The sequence below is a fragment of the Pollicipes pollicipes genome, unplaced genomic scaffold (genome assembly GCF_011947565.3).
Source record: "Pollicipes pollicipes isolate AB1234 unplaced genomic scaffold, Ppol_2.1 Scaffold_4740;HRSCAF=5597_pilon_pilon_pilon, whole genome shotgun sequence".
Lineage (NCBI taxonomy): Eukaryota > Metazoa > Arthropoda > Thecostraca > Pollicipedomorpha > Pollicipedidae > Pollicipes > Pollicipes pollicipes.
This window is the reverse complement of record NW_023596545.1, coordinates 26,224,425-26,244,024: the sequence shown is the minus strand read 5'-3', so window position 1 is coordinate 26,244,024 and position 19,600 is coordinate 26,224,425. Positions and strand designations below refer to the sequence as shown.

At 46.4% G+C, this 19,600-nt stretch overlaps 3 protein-coding genes across 3 annotated transcripts in view; all 3 read right to left on the bottom strand.

The window, feature by feature from the left end:
• Positions 1-10,728: 10,728 nt before the first annotated feature.
• LOC119098121 (cuticle protein 7-like) lies at positions 10,729-11,602 on the bottom strand. The gene is made up of 2 exons (XM_037221049.1): positions 11,591-11,602; positions 10,729-11,322 (listed from the first exon to the last, which is right to left on the bottom strand). Exons 1-2 carry the CDS (start codon positions 11,600-11,602, stop codon positions 10,729-10,731), a joined length of 606 nt encoding a protein of 201 aa, XP_037076944.1.
• A 4,166-nt stretch (positions 11,603-15,768) lies between these two features.
• On the bottom strand, positions 15,769-16,685 carry LOC119098120 (cytochrome c1-like). Its single transcript, XM_037221048.1, has 3 exons — positions 16,674-16,685; positions 16,302-16,399; positions 15,769-16,258 (listed from the first exon to the last, which is right to left on the bottom strand). Exons 1-3 carry the CDS (start codon positions 16,683-16,685, stop codon positions 15,769-15,771), a joined length of 600 nt encoding a protein of 199 aa, XP_037076943.1.
• Positions 16,686-19,089: 2,404 nt separating this feature from the next.
• The window catches only part of LOC119098119 (cuticle protein 7-like), a 2,489-nt gene continuing 1,978 nt past the window's right edge, over positions 19,090-19,600 (bottom strand). The window contains exon 2 of the mRNA XM_037221047.1: positions 19,090-19,596. Within this exon, the coding sequence (XP_037076942.1) occupies positions 19,090-19,596 (507 nt within the window). The remainder of the gene's footprint in view (positions 19,597-19,600) is intronic.

Genomic DNA, 19,600 nt, shown 5'->3' with positions numbered 1-19,600 from the left:
AATGCTAGTCGCGATGGACTGGACTGCACGTCTAGGCAATTCTCGCGAACTGCTTAATCTTTCTCGTTCCCAATCTCTCTCGGTTTAGACCGCAGTGCGGTTGTAATCGAAATCACTTTCACAGAAAATGGTATTCGCTGATTCCGGCCGACAACCAATGCGCCGATCGGTCAGACAGCGCTGAAATCTTTTGGTGATACACAGGTAGTGCATCGCACTGAGCAGCACGACTGCTTTTCACATTTTCACGCCTTTTTCTACGCTGGTGGCCGAGGTGACGACAGTCTTTTAACTGCGCACAACGTCTCACACATTTGCCAGTTCGACCGCCGCCTTTTCTCCCCTCGGTTAGAATGTGTTGGACACGTGCTGATGTGACGTCAGATTGATAATATGAGGACCCAATCTCAAACCATGTCCTGAGTCTTTCTGCTTTTACGACAGTTTGTTATTTCCATGCCAATCAAATGCGAAGACATTTGGCTCCTCGCAATGCAATGCTTCTAAAATTGCGCTACGGATCTAATGGGCTTGACACGTGTCGTGATACTGGCTGCATTAATTGTCTTAGAACTTAAAGAGCATAGTCTGGAATGAATGGAATTTCCTTTTGTCGAAAACAGTGTAAGCTACAAGCAGTGGCTGCCTCGAGGTGTTAGACACCTAATGGGTACCTCACCACCTCCTTCAACCCTTTTTATGCGTGAATATTGATCATACCATCCTGTTTTGCTTTATCAGAACAATTTATCGCATTATGTTATATTTCACATGTTTCACGATTTGGTTTCACGCGACAAAAAACAGTTGACATGACGCCGTCTCGGAAGAACAGTCCACTACGGGATGCTCTATTCGGCGTCCTGTTGATAAACCTCCTCGCCACCCTCGGCGGCGGCATCCGCCTCTGGTTCGGCTTCCTCGACCTCAGCGACCTCCTCCTCCACCTCCTCCGCTACCTCCTCCGCCTCCTCAACGGCGGCCGGCTCCTCAGCTGCAGCTTCCTCGGCTTCCGCCAGGGGCGCCTCGGTCGCCTTCTGCAGGTTGTACGTGCGGGCCCGGGCGCCGCCATAATGCCGAGCACCATAGACGGGCGCTTGGTGGTACACGGGAACGGCATGGTACAACGGCCTGGGGTGGTATGCGGGCGCGTGGTGGTAAGAGGGCGCCGGCTTCTCGTACTTGGGAGCGGGCTGGTACTCCTTGGCTTCACCCTCGTAGGTGACATCAGCGTCGTACCCCTGATCGCCGACCACGCTGTACTGTACCCGCTGCACGCGGCCGTCGGGTAGCAGCACGTGGTACGAGCCGGTCGTTTCGTAGCCGTTTCGGCTCTCCGTCTGGCCGTAATCGAGCCCAGCGTATTCGTCTGAGACGGTGTACTGGTACTCGTACTGGACCGGTGCCTTGGTGGCGTGGTACGGAGGAGGCGGGGCCGAGAAGACCACGGCCGCACCCAGCAGCAGGAACGCGATGGGAACCTGCCAGCGCGGGAAAACATCCTCTGAGATATTAGCGGATAGTACACAACAGATGGTCGCGGTAAGTCGTAGCAAATGTAGCACAATGTTTTCCAAGGTGACACAAGCGTGGCAAATATTTAATTACAAAGCTGCATATATCTGCACACACTACAACACAAATGGAAATGCTTCATCGCGTTATTACGATGAGTGGAAGGTGAGTCAGACTAGATAGCTTATACGGAGATGCAAGCGTGGTTGTCTTATGCACGCATTTTCCTCACCTTGGAACACATATTGGCTTTGTGGTAGTTGGGAGCTGAACTGATGCTAACGCGTCGGCCGGTGCAGGCTGTATACGAGTCCCTCCCGGCATTGACCCAGTGGCCTTGACACCCCCATGTCGGTCATCAGAGCATCTCGGGTTCGCCGAGCGGATGAGGTTGCGAATATTGCCCTCATTACTCTCCTTCAGGCTGATATCATGAGATATACACTTTCCATTTCATGATCTGTTCGCGTTTAAGGTTTAAATACCCTACTTTTAGGCGGCCTCCCCAATAGCAATTGAAAAATCGAGTTCTGTAATGCAGTTCCGAAGCTCAAACCTTGCCTGCATCAGAGATACACTGGTTATGCCTGCCTGATGTTTCAGCTATCCTGTTTCGCCGTAGGTTCGTTGCAAGAAACCCACGCCGATGCGGTGCAAATAAAAGCTATGAGGTAAAAATATGTGCCTGCACCTGCGCTTGGTTGCGGTTTGCCCAGATCTCCATCGATTTCATATTCAAGTGCAGCTCATTTCCAGAAGATAGCTTTAAAGCTGTGTGCCTGTGCTGACGGACACTGATAAGATGCATCTTTTTTGTCTGGTCAAACTTGTGCGCTCTCAATTCGTTAAGATAAGCTAATCTGGAAAAATCGACCCCCTGCACAGGGCATCTTGGGTTCGCCGAGGGGATGAGACTGAGAATATTTCTCTTTTTGTGGCTGATGTGATGATATATACATGTTCCATTTCATGATCTACTCACGTTTAAGCTTAAAATACCATAATCTTGAGCAGGCTACCCCGTCAGCACTTGAAAAAACCTGGTTTTGTAATGTAGTGCAGAAGCTTTAACCCTGCCCACATTAGACTTAGTTTTGTTAGGCGTGCATGATGTTTCAGCCATATTGTTTCGCCTAGGTTCATTGCAAGAAGCCCACGCTTATGCGGTGCAAACAAATGCCACGATATTAAAATGTCTTCTTGCACCTGCGCTTGGCTGCAGTTTCATCTTAATCATTTTTTCCCCAGATCTCCATCGATTTAAAGTTCAAGTGGGGCCCATTTTTGGAAGATAGTTTCAAAAACCTGTGTGTCTAAGCTGACCGACACTGATAGCATGCGTCGTTTCTTTTTTTTTGTCTGGTCAAATTTTGCGCTCTCAACTCGTTTGGATAAATTAGCCTGGAAAACTTGACCTTCTGTACTGGATATCTTAAGTTAGTTTGGCTCTAATATAGAATACGTTCCACACATGAGTCGTGATGTTTGTACTGTCAAGCCTAACAAAGCCCCATGAGAAACATTATATTGTTGTAGCTAATCTCTCCTTCGATTGACTTAAGCCATACACAATTTTGTATGCCTAAGTTGAGTGAATCCGTATTGCACAACTTAAAAAGACAATGGCTTGGTATCCTACTGCAGAGATTGAAGCTTTCAGCTTCCCAAATGAGTCAAACCTACGCAGGTGTGTAATGTTGGTCGAGGAAGCGGACTTGTGGCTTGGCATGCTGCATTTTCTCTAGTTAGATTCAATAGGACTTTGTCATGGTCTTTTACTGTGGTCTTTGTCGGTTGATATATTGTGTACTCTTCAAGCGTAGCTAATAAGCAGCCAAATTTATCATAAATGAAAACTGCATGAAGCTATAGTAAACAATTGCCAAAATAGTTGCATCTCTAATAATAACGGACAGACCTGGATGTCCGTGAGCTAGCAATTTATCAAGCGATTTATTCAGCGACGAGTTTTGAATTGTCTGAAAAAGGGTTGTAGGGTCGATTGCGGCAGTAGAACACCAAAAATACCCTTATTTTGCAACATCATGTGACCTTCAAGGTCAAAAGCTGAGTCAAAGGACGGGGAGCTCGATATTACTAAAAAATTATCTGTCGATTTTCAATTTCCAACTGTCAGAATATTCACTACAGAAAGAACTAGCGTCAGTCAGAATGTCCTGACCTCTCAAGATCACCATTCAATGTCAAACGAGGTATGAATAAATCAAGGTCTGAATAAATCGCCAACTTCACGGACTCGTAGTCCACCGACTGCCCACCGCGGTTTTAATTATCGTCGTGGCGGGTGCGCCACTGGCTAAAAACACTTCTTAAACACATTTCTCTTGCTAACATAATTCAATGTCAAGCCTGATCGTAAAGTTTTCAAGTTGTTTATACCGTTGACGTTGTCAACTTTACGATTTTAGTAGCAGGATACTTCGCACAATGTTTGAAAAAAATATCCGCTTTTCGAGTGGCAAAATGAGGCGGGAAAACGAGAGATAGTTGAAAGGAAAGCATTGGCCATTTGGTAAATCTCCATTGCAAATAAATTAAAGTTGTCAGTCTCTCGAAGACAAACATCGTCGGCATGGGTGGAAGAAAGAGGTGGGCTGCGTGGGAAGGAGGAGGGGAACGGCAGCTTCAACTCATCGCTGAACTTCGGCCTTTTCGTACGCCCCTCAAGTTGTGATTAGAGGTCATGTCAAACAATGCAAAATGATCTTTTTTCTGGTTTTGGGAGCTGACTCGCCATGTAGAGAACGCTTAGGCTCACCGCAAAAGTAGGCTCAGTTGAACTACTTTGCATTTTATCATTTCGAGCTCCAAATAGTCATGAATTATCCACACACTGGGTTGCTACACTTTGGTGTGTTTTGTCGCAGTGTTAACACTGGCTTTCGCCGGGTAAAAGATGCGTTAATTTTTGCTGTTGAAAAATGCCTACAGCTGGCACGTACTCTTCGCCGTCTGATCTCGAATTGAGGATAACATGTGAAGTAATTCAAATAAGCCTGCTTTTGCGGTGAGCCTAAGCGTTCTATACATGGCGGGTCAGCTTCCAAAACTAGGAAAAACTAACCATTTTGCAGTGTTTAACTTGGCCTCTTTCAAAAATTGAGCAACGTACGAAGAGGCGAGATTAAACAAAGACCTGAAGATGCCGTCCCCCCTCCTCCTTCCCACGCGGTCCACCTCTTACATCCACCCATGCTGACGATGTTTGCATTCTAGCGGCTCCCAACTTTACCTTATTTGCGGCGGGTATTTTTAGATTAAGCCACAGAAACCAAATTTGCGTAGACCCAGTACACAGCCTTCTGTCTTACTACGTGTTAGTTAAGTGTCTTATCTGTTGCTAGTGGACAGCAAAACATGATGTTTTTCGTAAAAATAGAACTGAAAACCTTTTCACATGACGCCATGCATAGGTAAGTGACTTAAAGTAGCCTGGGACCATTTTCTCCAGACATGCTGAACGTAGAAGCCTTAAATGTTCTTCAGAAATTGATACCAATGTGCCTTTACCAATAATGTGTGGTGTCGCAGATTGTTCTTTTTACGGCAGCTACACACTCGCTGCCTGGAGAGAAACTTGGCCTACTGCCTTGACAGGCTATGATTCATGCTCTACGGGAAATATATACATTGTGTGAGGTTTTTAGACTAAGATAACCATGTTGAAGATCATTTAGTGTAGTTCACGCTCATGCCCCTCCTAAGACTTAAACCTTCTGTTTTCTGAGCAAGGCGTCTACGAACTTTTGCAGCATAGAGAAGTTGAAATACTTCGAGTGAGTCAGTCCGTACCCTGCGATTAGAATTTCGAACGGCTAGTATGGGAGCCCCTTTGATGGCATGCAGTAATCTCATGACACAATCAAACCATGACGTGTTAATGAACATGTCCACAAACTTCTGAGCTTTTGCTGTCTAGAACAATTGTTGCACTTGAAACATCCCAAAATTGACACGTGAGCTTACTTCATCCCATCTGATGCTTGCTCCAATGCCTTTATATCTGACAACTTCCCTTTAAAACCAAGTTAAACCCAACAAAGTATGCGCATCCTTAAAAAAATAAACATCAGTGATTACCCTATTCACGCGGTCTACCGGGGAAATGGCCTAGGCATATGTAAGTATTTAACTGGTGTTGTTTGGAAGAAGAACTGTTGTGCTTAAACTGCCGACATCATGTTCAATCCATTATATTTCGCAATTAAATAAAAACAGTTGACATAACGCCGTCTCTGCAGAACACTCCACTACAGGGGGCTCTATTCGGCATCCTGTACATAAGCCTCCTCGCCACCCTCGGCGGCAGCTTCCGCTTCTGCCTCGGCCTCCTCGGCCTTAGCGGCCTCCTCTTCCACCTCCTCCGCTACCTCCTCCGCCTCCTCAACGGCGACCGGCTCCTCAGCTGCAGCTTCCTCGGCTTCCGCCAGGGGTGCCTCGGTCGCCTTCTGCAGGTTGTACGTGCGGGCCCGGGCGCCGCCATAATGCCGAGCACCGTACGCGGGCGCTTGATGGTACACGGGAGCGGCGTGGTAAGAGGGCGCCGGCTTCTCGTACTTGGGAGCGGGCTGGTATTCCTTGGCTTCACCCTCGTAGGTGACATCGGCGTCGTACCCCTGATCGCCGACCACGCTGTACTGTACCCGCTGCACGCGGCCGTCGGGTAGCAGCACGTGGTACGAGCCGGTCGTCTCGTAGCCGTTTCGGCTTTCCGTCTGGCCGTAATCGAGCCCAGCGTACTCGTCCGAGACGGCGTACTGGTACTCGTACTGGACCGGTGCCTCGGTGGCGTGGTACGGAGGAGGCGGGGCCGAGAAGACCACGGCCACGCCCAGCAGCAGGAATGCAACGGGAACCTGACGGCGCGGTAAGACATGCCAGGGAACATTGGAAACAGTGCATAGGAGCTAATGATGGTACGCAATAGCAAATACATCATGATGGTGTGTAGAACGGTGACACAAGCGCGGTAAAGATTTGATTACAAGGTAATATGTGTCTGCACATACCACAGCGAAAGTATGAATGTTTCATCGTGTAATTCCAATGAGTGAAAGGTGAATCAGACTAGATAGCTTATACGGAGATGCAAGCGTGGTTGTCTCATGCACGCATTTTCCTCACCTTGGAACACATGTTGGCTTTGTGGTAGTTGGGAGCTGAACTGATGCTAACGCGTCGACCGGTGCAGGTTTTATACGAGTCCCTCCCGGCATTGACCCAGTGGCCTTGACACCCCCATGTCGGTCATCAGAGCATCTCGGGTTCGCCGAGCGGATGAGGCTGCGAATATTGCCCTCATTACTCTCCTTGAGGCTGAGATGATGAGATATACACTTTCCATTTCATGATCTGTTTGCGTTTAAGGTTTAAATACCCTACTTTTAGGCGGGATCCCCACTAGCAATTGAGAAATCGAGTTCTGTAATGCAGTTACGAAGCTCAAACCTTGCCCGCATCAGAAATACATTGGTTATGCCTGCCTGATGTTCCAGCTATCCTTTTTCGCCGAAGGTTTGTTGCAAGAAGCCCACGCCGATGCGGTGCAAATAAAAGCTACGAGGTAAAAATATGTGCTTGCACCTGCGCTTGGTTGCGTTTTCATCTGAATCATTTTTTCCCCAGATCTCCATCGATTTCATACTCAAGTGGAGCTCATTTCCAGAAGATCGTCTCAAAGCTGTGTGCCTATGCTGACGGACACTGATAAGATGCATCTTTTGTCTGGTTAAACTTGTGCGCTCTCAATTCGTTTAGATAAGTTAACATAGAAAAATCGACCCCCTGCACAGAGCATCTTGGGTTCGCCGAGGGGATGAGAATGCGAACATTTCTCTCTTTGTGGCTGATGTGATGATATGTACATGTTCCATTTCATGATCTACTCACGTTTAAGCTTAAAATACCATAATCTTGAGCAGGCTACCCCGTCAGCAATTGAGAAACCTGGTTTTGTAATGTAGTGCAGAAGGTTGAACCTTGCCCACATTAGACTTAGTTTTGTTAGGCGTGCATGATGTTTCAGCTATATTGTTTCGCCTAGGTTCATTGCAAGAAGCCCACGCTTATGCGGTGCAAACAAATGCCACGATATTAAAATGTCTTCTTGCACCTGCGCTTGGCTGCAGTTTCATCTTAATCATTTTTTCCCCAGATCTCCATCGATTTAAAGTTCAAGTGGGGCCCATTTTTGGAAGATAGTTTCAAAAACCTGTGTGTCTAAGGTGACCGACACTGATAGCATGCGTCGTTTCCTTCTTTTTTGTCTGGTCAAATTTTGCGCTCTCAACTCGTTTAGACAAGTTAGCCTGGAAAAGTCGACTTTCTGTACTGGATATCTTTAGTTAGTTTGGCTCTAATATAGAATACGTTCCACACATGAGTGCGTGATGTTTGTACTGTCAAGCCTAACAAAGCCCCATGAGAAGCATTATATTGTTGTAGCTAATCTCTCCTTCGATTGACTTAAGCCATACACAACTTTGTATGCCTAAGTTGAGTGAATCCGTATCGCACAACTTAAAAAGACAATAGCTTGGTATCCTACTGCAGAGATCGAAGCATTCAGCTTCCCAAATGAGTCAAACCTACGCAGGTGTGTAATGTTGGTCGAGGAAGCGGACTTGTGGCTTGGCATGCTGCATTTTCTCTAGTTAGATTCAATAGGACTTTGTCATGGTCTTTTACTGTGGTCTTTGTCGGTTGATATATTGTGTACTCTTCAAGCGTAGCTAATAAGCAGCCAAATTTATCATAAATGAAAACTGCATGGAGCTATAGTAAACAATTGCCAAAATAGTTGCATCTCTAATAATAACGGACAGACCTGGATGTCCGTGAGCTAGCAATTTATCAAGCAATTTATTCAGCGACGAGTTCTGAATTGTCTGAAAAAGGGTTGTAGGGTCAATTGCGGCAGTAGAACACCAAAAATACCCTTATTTTGCAACATCATGTGACCTTCAAGGTCAAAAGCTGGGTCAAAGGACGGGGAGCTCGATATTACTAAAAAATTGCCTGCCGACTTTCAATTTCCAAATGTCAGAATATTCACTACAGAAAGAACTAGCGTCAGTCAGAATGTCCTGACCTCTCAAGATCACCATTCAAGGTCAAACGAGGTATGAATAAATCAAGGTCTGAATAGATCGCCAACTTCACGGACTCGTAGTCCACCGACTGCCCACCGCGGTTTTAATTATCGTCGTGGCGGGTGCGCCACTGGCTAAAAACACTTCTTAAACACATTTCTCTTGCTAACATAATTCAATGTCAAGCCTGATCGTAAAGTTTTCAAGTTGTTTATACCGTTGACGTTGTCAACTTTACGATTTTAGTAGCAGGATACTTCGCACAATGTTTGAAAAAAAAATCCGCTTTTCGAGTGGCAAAATGAGGCGGGAAAACGAGAGATAGTTGAAAGGAAAGCATTGGCCATTTGGTAAATCTCCATTGCAAATAAATTAAAGTTGTCAGTCTCTCGAAGACAAACATCGTCGGCATGGGTGGAAGAAAGAGGCGGGCTGCGTGGGAAGGAGGAGGGGAACGGCAGCTTCAACTCATCGCTGAACTTCGGTCTTTTCGTACGCCCCTCAAGTTGTGATTAGAGGTCATGTCAAACAATGCAAAATGATCTTTTTTCTGGTTTTGGGAGCTGACTCGCCATGTAGAGAACGCTTAGGCTCACCGCAAAAGTAGGCTCAGTTGAACTACTTTGCATTTTATCATTTCGAGCTCCAAATAGTCATGAATTATCCACACACTGGGTTGCTACACTTTGGTGTGTTTTGTCGCAGTGTTAACACTGGCTTTCGCCGGGTAAAAGATGCGTTAATTTTTGCTGTTGAAGAATGCCTACAGCTGGCACGTACTCTTCGCCGTCTGATCTCGAATTGAGGATAACATGTGAAGTAATTCAAATAAGCCTGCTTTTGCGGTGAGCCTAAGCGTTCTATACATGGCGGCTCAGCTTCCAAAACTAGGAAAAACTAACCATTTTGCAGTGTTTAACTTGGCCTCTTTCAAAAATTGAGCAACGTACGAAGAGGCGAGATTAAACAAAGACCTGAAGATGCCGTCCCCCCTCCTCCTTCCCACGCGGTCCACCTCTTACATCCACCCATGCTGACGATGTTTGCATTCTAGCGGCTCCCAACTTTACCTTATTTGCGGCGGGTATTTTTAGATTAAGCCACAGAAACCAAATTTGCGTAGACCCAGTACACAGCCTTCTGTCTTACTACGTGTTAGTTAAGTGTCTTATCTGTTGCTAGTGGACAGCAAAACATGATGTTTTTCGTAAAAATAGAACTGAAAACCTTTTCACATGACGCCATGCATAGGTAAGTGACTTAAAGTAGCCTGGGACCATTTTCTCCAGACATGCTGAACGTAGAAGCCTTAAATGTTCTTCAGAAATTGATACCAATGTGCCTTTACCAATATTGTGCGGTGCCGCAGATTGTTCTTTTTACGGCAGCTACACACTCGCTGCCTGGAGAGAAAGTTGGCCTACTGCCTTGATAGGCTATGATTCATGCTCTACGGGAAATATTTACATTGTGTGAGGTTTTTAGACTAAGATAACCATGTTGAAGATCATTTAGTGTAGTTCACGCTCATGCCCCTCCTATGACTTAAACCTTCTGTTTTCTGAGCAAGACGTCTACGAACTTTTGCAGCATAGAGAAGTTGAAATACTTCGAGTGAGTCAGTCCGTAGACTGCGATAATAATTTCGAACGGCTAGTTTGGGAGCCCCTTTGATGGCATGCAGTAATCTCATGACACAATCAAACCATGACGTGTTTATGAACATGTCAAGAAACTTCTGAGCTTTTGCTGTCTAGAACAGTTGTTTCTATTAAAACATCCCAAAATTGACACATGAGCTTATTTCATCACATCTGATGCTTGCTGCAATGCCTTTATATCTGACAGCTTCCCTTTAAAACCAAGTTAAACCCAACAAAGTATGCGCATCCTTAAAAAAAATAAACATCGCTGATTACCCTGTTCATGCGGTCTACCGGGGAAATGACCTAAGCATATGTAACTATTTAACTGGTGTTGTTTGGAAGAAGAACTGTTGTGCTTAAACTGCCGACATCATGTTCAATCCATTATATTTCGCAATTAAATAAAAACAGTTGACACAACGCCGTCTCTGCAGAACACTCCACTACAGGGGGCTCTATTCGGCATCCTGTACATAAGCCTCCTCGCCACCCTCGGCGGCAGCTTCCGCTTCTGTCTCGGCCTCCTCGGCCTTAGCGGCCTCCTCTTCCACCTCCTCCGCTACCTCCTCCGCCTCCTCAACGGCGACCGGCTCCTCAGCTGCAGCTTCCTCGGCTTCCGCCAGGGGCGCCTCGGTCGCCTTCTGCAGGTTGTACGTGCGGGTCCGGGCGCCGCCATAATGCCGAGCACCGTACGCGGGCGGTTGATGGTACACGGGAGCGTGGTGGTAAGAGGGCGCCGGCTTTTCGTATTTGGGAGCGGGCTGGTATTCCTTGGCTTCACCCTCGTAGGTGACATCGGCGTCGTACCCCTGATCGCCGACCACGCTGTACTGTACCCTCTGCACGCGGCCGTCGGGTAGCAGCACGTGGTACGAGCCGGTCGTCTCGTAGCCGTTTCGGCTTTCCGTCTGGCCGTAATCGAGCCCAGCGTACTCGTCCGAGACGGCGTACTGGTACTCGTACTGGGCCGGTGCCTCGGTGGCGTGGTACGGAGGAGGCGGGGCCGAGAAGACCACGGCCGCACCCAGCAGCAGGAACGCAACGGGAACCTGCCAGCGCGGTAAGACATGCCAGGGAACATTAGAAACAGTGCATAGGAGCTAATGATGGTACGCAATAGCAAATTCATCATGATGGTGTGTAGAACGGTGACACAAGCGCGGTAAAGATTTGATTACAAGGTAATATGTGTCTGCACATACCACAGCGAAAGTATGAATGTTTCATCGTGTAATTCCAATGACTGAAAGGTGAGTCAGACTAGATAGCTTATACGGAGATGCAAGCGTGGTTGTCTCATGCACGCATTTTCCTCACCTTGGAACACATATTGGCTTTGTGGTAGTTGGGGGCTGAACTGATGCTAACGCGTCGGCCGGTGCAGGTTTTATACGAGTCCCTCCCGGCATTGACCCAGTGGCCTTGACACCCCCATGTCGGTCATCAGAGCATCTCGAGTTCGCCGAGCGGGTGAGGCTGCGAATATTGCCCTCATTACTCTCCTTGAGGCTGATATCATGAGATATACACTTTCCATTTCATGATCTGTTTGCGTTTAAGGTTTAAATATCCTACTTTTAGGCGGGATCCCCACTAGCAATTGAGAAATCGAGTTCTGTAATGCAGTTACGAAACTCAAACCTTGCCCGCATCAGAGATACATTGGTTATGCCTGCCTGATGTTCCAGCTATCCTTTTTCGCCGAAGGTTTGTTGCGAGAAGCTCACGCCGATGCGGTGCAAATAAAAGCTACGAGGTAAAAATATGTGCTTGCACCTGCGCTTGGTTGCGTTTTCATCTGAATCATTTTTTCCCCAGATCTCCATCGATTTCATACTCAAGTGGAGCTCATTTCCAGAAGATCGTCTCAAAGCTGTGTGCCTATGCTGACGGACACTGATAAGATGCATCTTTTTTGTCTGGTTAAACTTGTGCGCTCTCAATTCGTTTAGATAAGCTAACCTAGAAAAATTGACCTGCACAGAGCATCTTGGGTTCGCCGAGGGGATGAGACTGCGAATATTTCTCTCTTTGTGGCTGATGTGATGATATGTACATTTTCCATTTCATGATCTATTCATGTCTACAGTTAAAATACCATAATCTTGAGCAGGCCAGCCCGTCAGCAATTGAAAAACCTGGTTTTGTGATGTAGTGCAGAAGGTTGAACCTTGCCCACATTAGACTTAGTTTTGTTAGGCGTGCATGATGTTTCAGTCATATTGTTTCGCCTAGGTTCATTGCAAGAAGCCCACGCTTATGCGGTGCAAACAAATGCCTCGAGATTAAAATGTCTTCTTGCACCTGCGCTTGGTTACAGTTTCATCTTAATCATTTTTCCCCAGATCTCCATCGATTTAATGTTCAAGTGGAGCTCATTTTTGGAAGATAGCTTCAAAAACCTGCGTGCGTAAGCTGACCGACACTGATAGCATGTGTCGTTTCCTTTTTTTTTTGTCTGGTCAAATTTTGCGCTCTCAACTCGTTTAGATAAGTTAGCCTGGAAAAGTCGACTTTCTGTACTGGATATCTTTAGTTAGTTTGGCTCTAATATAGAATACGTTCCACACATGAGTGCGTGATGTTTGTACTGTCAAGCCTAACAAAGCCCCATGAGAAGCATTATATTGTTGTAGCTAATCTCTCCTTCGATTGACTTAAGCCATACACAACTTTGTATGCCTAAGTTGAGAGAATCCGTATTGCACAGCCTAAAAAGACAATGGTGTGGTATCCTACTGCAGAGATTGAAGCACTCAGTCTCCCAAATGAGTCAAACCTACGCGGGTGTGTATTGCTAGTCGAGGAAGCGGGATCGTGGTTTGGCATGCTGCATTTTCACTAGTTAGACTCAATAGGACTTGGCCATGATCTTTTACTACGATCTTTGTCGGGTGATATATTGTATACTCTTAAAGGATTGCTATAAGCAGCCACATTTGTCATAACTGAAAACCGCATGAAGCTGTGGTAAAAATTTGCCAAAATAGTCGTGTCTCTAATAAGAACGGACATACCTGGATATCCGTGAGTTAGCAATTTATTCAGCGATTTATTCAGCGACGAGTTCTGATTTCTCTGAAAAAGGTTGTAGGGTCAATTGTGGCATGAAAACACCAAAAATGACCATTATTTTGCAATGTCATGTGACCATCAGGGTCAAAAGCTGGGTAAAAGGACGGAGAACCCGATATCACTAAAAAAAATTACCGGCAGACTTCCAACTTCCAAATGTCAGAATACTCACCACAGAAAGAACTAGCGTCAGACAGAATGTCCTGACCTCTCAAGGTCACCCGTCAAGTTCAAACGAGGTATGAATAAATCGAGGTCTGAATAAATCGCGAACTTCACGGGCATTTAGTCCACCGACTGACCACCGTGGTTTTAACTGTCGGCGTGGCGGATGTGCCATTGGCTAAAAACACTGCTTAAAGACATTTCTCTCGCTAACATAATTCAATGTCAAGCCTGATCGTAAAGATTTTAATTTTTTATACCTTTGACGTTGTCAACTTTACGATTTTAGTAGCAGGATACTTCGCACTATGTTGAAAAAATATTCGCTTTTCGAGGGGCAAAATAAAATGGGAAAACGAGAGATATTTGAAAGGAAAGCATTGGTCACTCGGTAAATATCCATTGCAAGTAAAGTAAAGTTGTGAGTCGCTCGAAGGCAAACATCATCAGCATGGGTGGAAGTAAGAGGCGGGCTGCGTGGGAAGAAGGAGGGGAGACGGCAGCTTCAACTCATTGCTGAACCTCGACCTTTTCGTACGCCCCTCAAGTTGTGGAAAGAGGTCATTTCAAACGAGGCAAAATGGTTTGTTTTTCCTGGTTTTAGGAGCCGAGTCGCCATGTCGAGAGCGCTTAGGTTCACCGCAGAAGCAGGCTCAGTTGAACTACTTAACATTTTATCATTTCGAGCTCCACACGGCCATGAATTATCCACACACTGGGTTGTTACACTTTGGTGTGTTTTGTCGCAGTGTTAACACTGGCTTTCGCCGGGTAAAAGATGCGTTTATTTTTGCTGTTGAAGAATGCCTACGGCTGGCACGTACTCTTCGCTGTCTGATCTCAAATTGAGGATAACATGTGAAGTAGCTCAACTAAGCCTGCTTTTGCGGTGAGCCTAAGCGTTCTATACATGGCGGCCCAGCTTCCAAAACCAGGAAAAACTAACCATTTTGCAGTGTTTAACTTGGCCTCTTTCAAAAATTGAGCAACGTACGAAGAGGCGAGATTAAACAAAGACCTGAAGATGCCGTCCCCCCCCCCTCCTCCTTCCCACGCGGTCCACCTCTTACATCCACCCATGCTGACGATGTTTGCATTCTAGCGGCTGTCAACTTATCTTATTTGCGGCGGGTATTTTGAGATTAAGCCACAGAAACCAAGCTTGCGTAGACCCAGTACACAGCCTTCTGTCTTATTACGTGTCAGTTAAGTGTCTTATTTGTTGTTAGTGGACAGCAAAACATTTTTTTTAAAATGGATATTATTATCTGTCTCTCTCTCTCTATATATATATATGCCTGTCCGCATACATATCTATATATATATATATATAAAATAAAAGTATTTTTTTAAAAATAATAGTTTTTCGTAAAAATAGAAACTTTTCACATGACGTCGTGCGTAGGCAAGTGACCTTAAATAGCCTGGTACCATTTTCTCCATACATGCTGAACGTAGAAGCCATAAATGTTCTTCAAAACTTAATACCAATGTGCCTTTACCAATATTGTGCGGTGCTGCACATTGTTCGTTTTACGGCAGCTACACACACGCTGCCTGGAGAGAAAGTTGGCCTACTGCCTTGACAGGCCACGATTCATGCTCTACGGGAAACATTTACATCGTGTGAGGTTTTTAAACTAAGATAACCGCGTTGAAAATCATTCAGCGTAGTTCACACTCATGCCCCTCCTAAGATTTAAACCCTCTGTTTTCTGAGCAAGACGTCTACGAACTTTTGCAGCATAGAGAAGTTGAAATACTTCGAGTGAGTCAGTCCGTAGACTGCGATAATAATTTCGAACGGCTAGTTTGGGAGCCCCTTTGATGGCATGCAGTAATCTCATGACACAATCAAACCATGACGTGTTTATGAACATGTCAAGAAACTTCTGAGCTTTTGCTGTCTAGAACAGTTGTTTCTATTAAAACATCCCAAAATTGACACATGAGCTTATTTCATCACATCTGATGCTTGCTGCAATGCCTTTATATCTGACAGCTTCCCTTTAAAACCAAGTTAAACCCAACAAAGTATGCGCATCCTTAAAAAAAATAAACATCGCTGATTACCCTGTTCATGCGGTCTACCGGGGAAATGACCTAAGCATATGTAACTATTTAACTGGTGTTGTTTGGAAGAAGAACTGTTGTGCTTAAACTACCGACATCATGTTCAATCCATTATATTTCGCAATTAAATAAAAACAGTTGACATAACGCCGTCTCTGCAGAACACTCCACTACAGCGGGCTCTATTCGGCATCCTGTACATAAGCCTCCTCGCCACCCTCGGCGGCAGCTTCCGCTTCTGGCTCGGCCTCCTCGGCCTTAGCGGCCTCCTCTTCCACCTCCTCTGCTACCTCCTCCGCCTCCTCAACGGCGGCCGGCTCCTCAGCTGCAGCTTCCTCGGCTTCCGCCAGGGGCGCTTCGGTCGCCTTCTGCAGGTTGTACGTGCGGGCCCGGGCGCCGCCATAATGCCGAGCACCGTAGACGGGCGCTTGGTGGTACACGGGAGCGGCGTGGTACGACGGCCTGGGGTGGTACTCGGGCGCGTGGTGGTAAGAGGGCGCCGGCTTCTCGTACTTGGGAGCGGGCTGGTACTCCTTGGCTTCACCCTCGTAGGTGACATCGGCGTCGTACCCCTGATCGCCGACCACGCTGTACTGTACCCGCTGCACGCGGCCGTCGGGTAGCAGCACGTGGTACGAGCCGGTCGTCTCGTAGCCGTTTTCGGCTTTCCGTCTGGCCGTAATCGAGCCCAGCGTATTCATCCGAGACGGCGTACTGGTACTCGTACTGGACCGGTGCCTTGGTGGCGTGGTACGGAGGAGGCGGGGCCGAGAAGACCACGGCCACGCCCAGCAGCAGGAATGCAACGGGAACCTGCGGGTGCGGCAAGATGCCCCATGAAATAGTAAGAGATAATGGACAACAGATCATCACGGTAACCAGAAGCAAATAAACCATGGTGCATAGAATGGTGATACAAACGTGGCAAATATTTGATTACAAGTTTACACAAGTATGTGCATACTATAGCCCAAATGGGAATGCTTTATCGTGCAGCTTCCGTGGCTGAAAGTCAAGATCCAGAGCCAGACGAGACGTCGCACACCGAATTGCAAACGTGGTAGTCTTTTGTGGATATTTCACTCACCTTGGAACACATGTTGGTTTTGCGGTACTCTGGAGCTGAACTGATGCCAGTGTGTCGGCCGGCGCAGCTTTTATAGGTGGCCCTCTCGGCACTGACCCAGTGGCATTGACACGGCCCTGGTCCGCCATCAGAACATCTCGTTTCGCTGCGGATGAGGCTACGAATATTGCCCTCATTTCTCTCCTTGAGTCTGGCGTGATGAGGTTGACTCTACATTTCAGGATATACATACACACACATATATAGATGTACATATATATATATATATATATATATATATATATATATATATATATGTATGTATGTGTGTGCGCATGTACGTTTAAGGATTAAGCACCCTAATCTTAAGCAAGCTACTCCTAAAGCTATTGAAGAGCAATTCCGGTCCTGCCTTGAAGCAAGTTACCTATAAGACCACTGAAGAAAAATATGGTCCCGCTATGTAGCACCCGATTTTAAACCCTGGTTTTTAAAAGTGATTTGTGTAGTGTTTCACTTGGCATCAAATGCTTTTTCACCGCTGGTTCATCGAAGGAACTGCACGTCGAGGCGTTTCAAAAACATAATACGAGATGCACATTTTCGTCTGCGGTTGCGGTCGTAGTTTAATCTGGAAGATTTGTTTTGCCAGTTTTCCATTGAAACCGATGTAACTGGACCTCATTCCTGAAAGCTGGTTTCTGGAAAGATGTGTGCATAATGCTGATAGGCAAAAATGAAGTGTCTCATTTTTTGGTCTGGTCAAACCATTTACGCTCCCAATTCGCTTCGCTAGGTCAACCTGGCAAGTCTTAGCCTTGCAGTCTTCCAATGGCATGAAAATTAACTTAAGTATGAAATACTGGTTGGCGAAACGTACCAGTATTTCATGGTATTTATGGTTTGGTTTGGCATACCGCATTTCCACAAAATGGAATCAATGGGGCTTTAACATGGTCATGTACTCTGGACTTGTTGTCGGATAATTCTAGACTTATATTAGTATTACAATGTTTTAACTACAGATGCTAGTTTGGTGTATGAGCCAAAACGCGTGAGTCATGCCCATATGGCCAAGAAAAAAGCACTTCATTACCCAGGCTGGCTGTCCTAGGAGGTAGAATTCCTACCTGGTATCATACAGCTCATGCGAAACTCTAAGCCAGTAAAGCCGACTTATTTATAATACCAAGAAAATTGGTCTAATTTGGCAGGTGTACTTTGAGGCCTGTTCTTATTTATTTTGTGTTTAATCACAGATCCCATTCTTTGGAAGTTGATCAGGAATGACTCCGTCTTTTGATTGCATGGTAATCCAATAAATCGTTTTGTTATGATGTGGAATCATCTTCGGCGACCAAACTGCTGGGAAAAGTGCAGATGGTTTGCATATACATTTGTCGCAGTAAGCTGGGTTGTGTTAGATTGGTGTCTCTCAGGTTCAACTGCAGTGTACTCGAACAAATGTTTGGTCGCTTCTAGGTTGATTCAGCGCACTTATCAATTGGACACCGTTGATGTTTAATGCGAACGCAAGGTGAGTCGTAGTTGGGTTCATCATTTTGCCATCAAAGGCTTAAAACAGGTGCGTCCATGGCTGCTTCTGGCGCGAAGGTGATCGCCTACACGATCATATTTTGTCATCGCGACTGTATGTTCTCTCCCTCGTGAGAACGTCTTGGCCCAATTTCATTGCGACGTCGATTTGTTGAGATCTGAATCCGGTTTTGTGAGCTTTTTCGTGATTTGCTTTTGATGTTTGCCACGCTGATGCAATATGAAGCCCATTAACCTGGCGTCTGATGCCTCGAGAAGAATGCATAAGCGGCCGTAAATTTTATGAAGCGTAACTAACAGGCAGCTCCGTTTCTCAATCAAGAAGCTTGTCAAGAAAATAGCAATGTAGCCGTGCATCCCAAACGTGATATGCCTGGGATGTTAACTGAATTAAGACCACTTAAGCCTGACATATTGAACTTAGAGCACATCAAATATCTTGCTTTAAATCGTGTCTCCAGTGTAACTTTACCATATTGGACGTAGAACGTATCAAATCTCTTCCTTCCAATCATGTTATCCAAGTACCTTCACCAATGCTGTGCGGTTATGTAGATTGTTTACCGCGGCTACATGATTACTGACCGTAGATAACATCTACCTCTCGCCCCGGCAGACTCCTATTCGTGCTTAAAATATAGATCATCTCAACAATTGTGTACAAGTTTCGTTAAAAACTAGACGCCACCCGTCACCTTGCTCACGTAATCGGGCCATAAGAATACTGACCTGAGCATATGCAACTACTTAATTGTGCCATTTGGGGGCAAAGCTCTTATGCATTAGACAGCCAATATCATATTCCACTTCTTATATTTCGCACAATATAAAAACAGTTGACATACCGCCGCCTCAGAAGAACGCTTCACAACGGGATGCTCTATTCGGCGTCCTGTTGATAAGCCTCCTCGCCACCCTCGGCGGTGGCCTCCACCTCTGGTTCGGCCTCCTCGACCTCAGCGACCTCCTCTTCCATCTCCTCCACTACCTCCTCCGCCTCCTCAACGGCGGCCGGCTCTTCAGCTGCAGCTTCCTCGGCTTCCGCCAGGGGCGCCTCGGTCGCCTTCTGCAGGTTGTACGTGCGGGCCCTGGCGCCGCCATAATGCCGAGCACCGTACGCAGGCACTTGGTGGTACACGGGAGCGTGGTGGTAAGAGGGCGCCGGCTTCTCGTACTTGGGAGCGGGCTGGTACTCCTTGGCTTCACCCTCGTAGGTGACATCGGCGTCGTACCCCTGATCGCCGACCACGCTGTACTGTACCCGCTGCACGCGGCCGTCGGGTAGCAGCACGTGGTACGATCCGGTCGTCTTGTAGCCGTTTCGGCTCTCTGTCTGGCCGTAGTCGAGCCCAGCGTACTCGTCCGAGACGGCGTACTGGTACTCGTACTGG

What these genes read in the sequence shown, in the direction of transcription:
- LOC119098120 (XM_037221048.1), bottom strand. An exon ending in CCGGTCCAGTACGAGTACCA is followed by an intron (nt 16,259 to 16,301) that starts GTACGCCGTCTC and finishes GATTACGGCCAG; the next exon opens with ACGGAAAGCCGAAAACGGCT.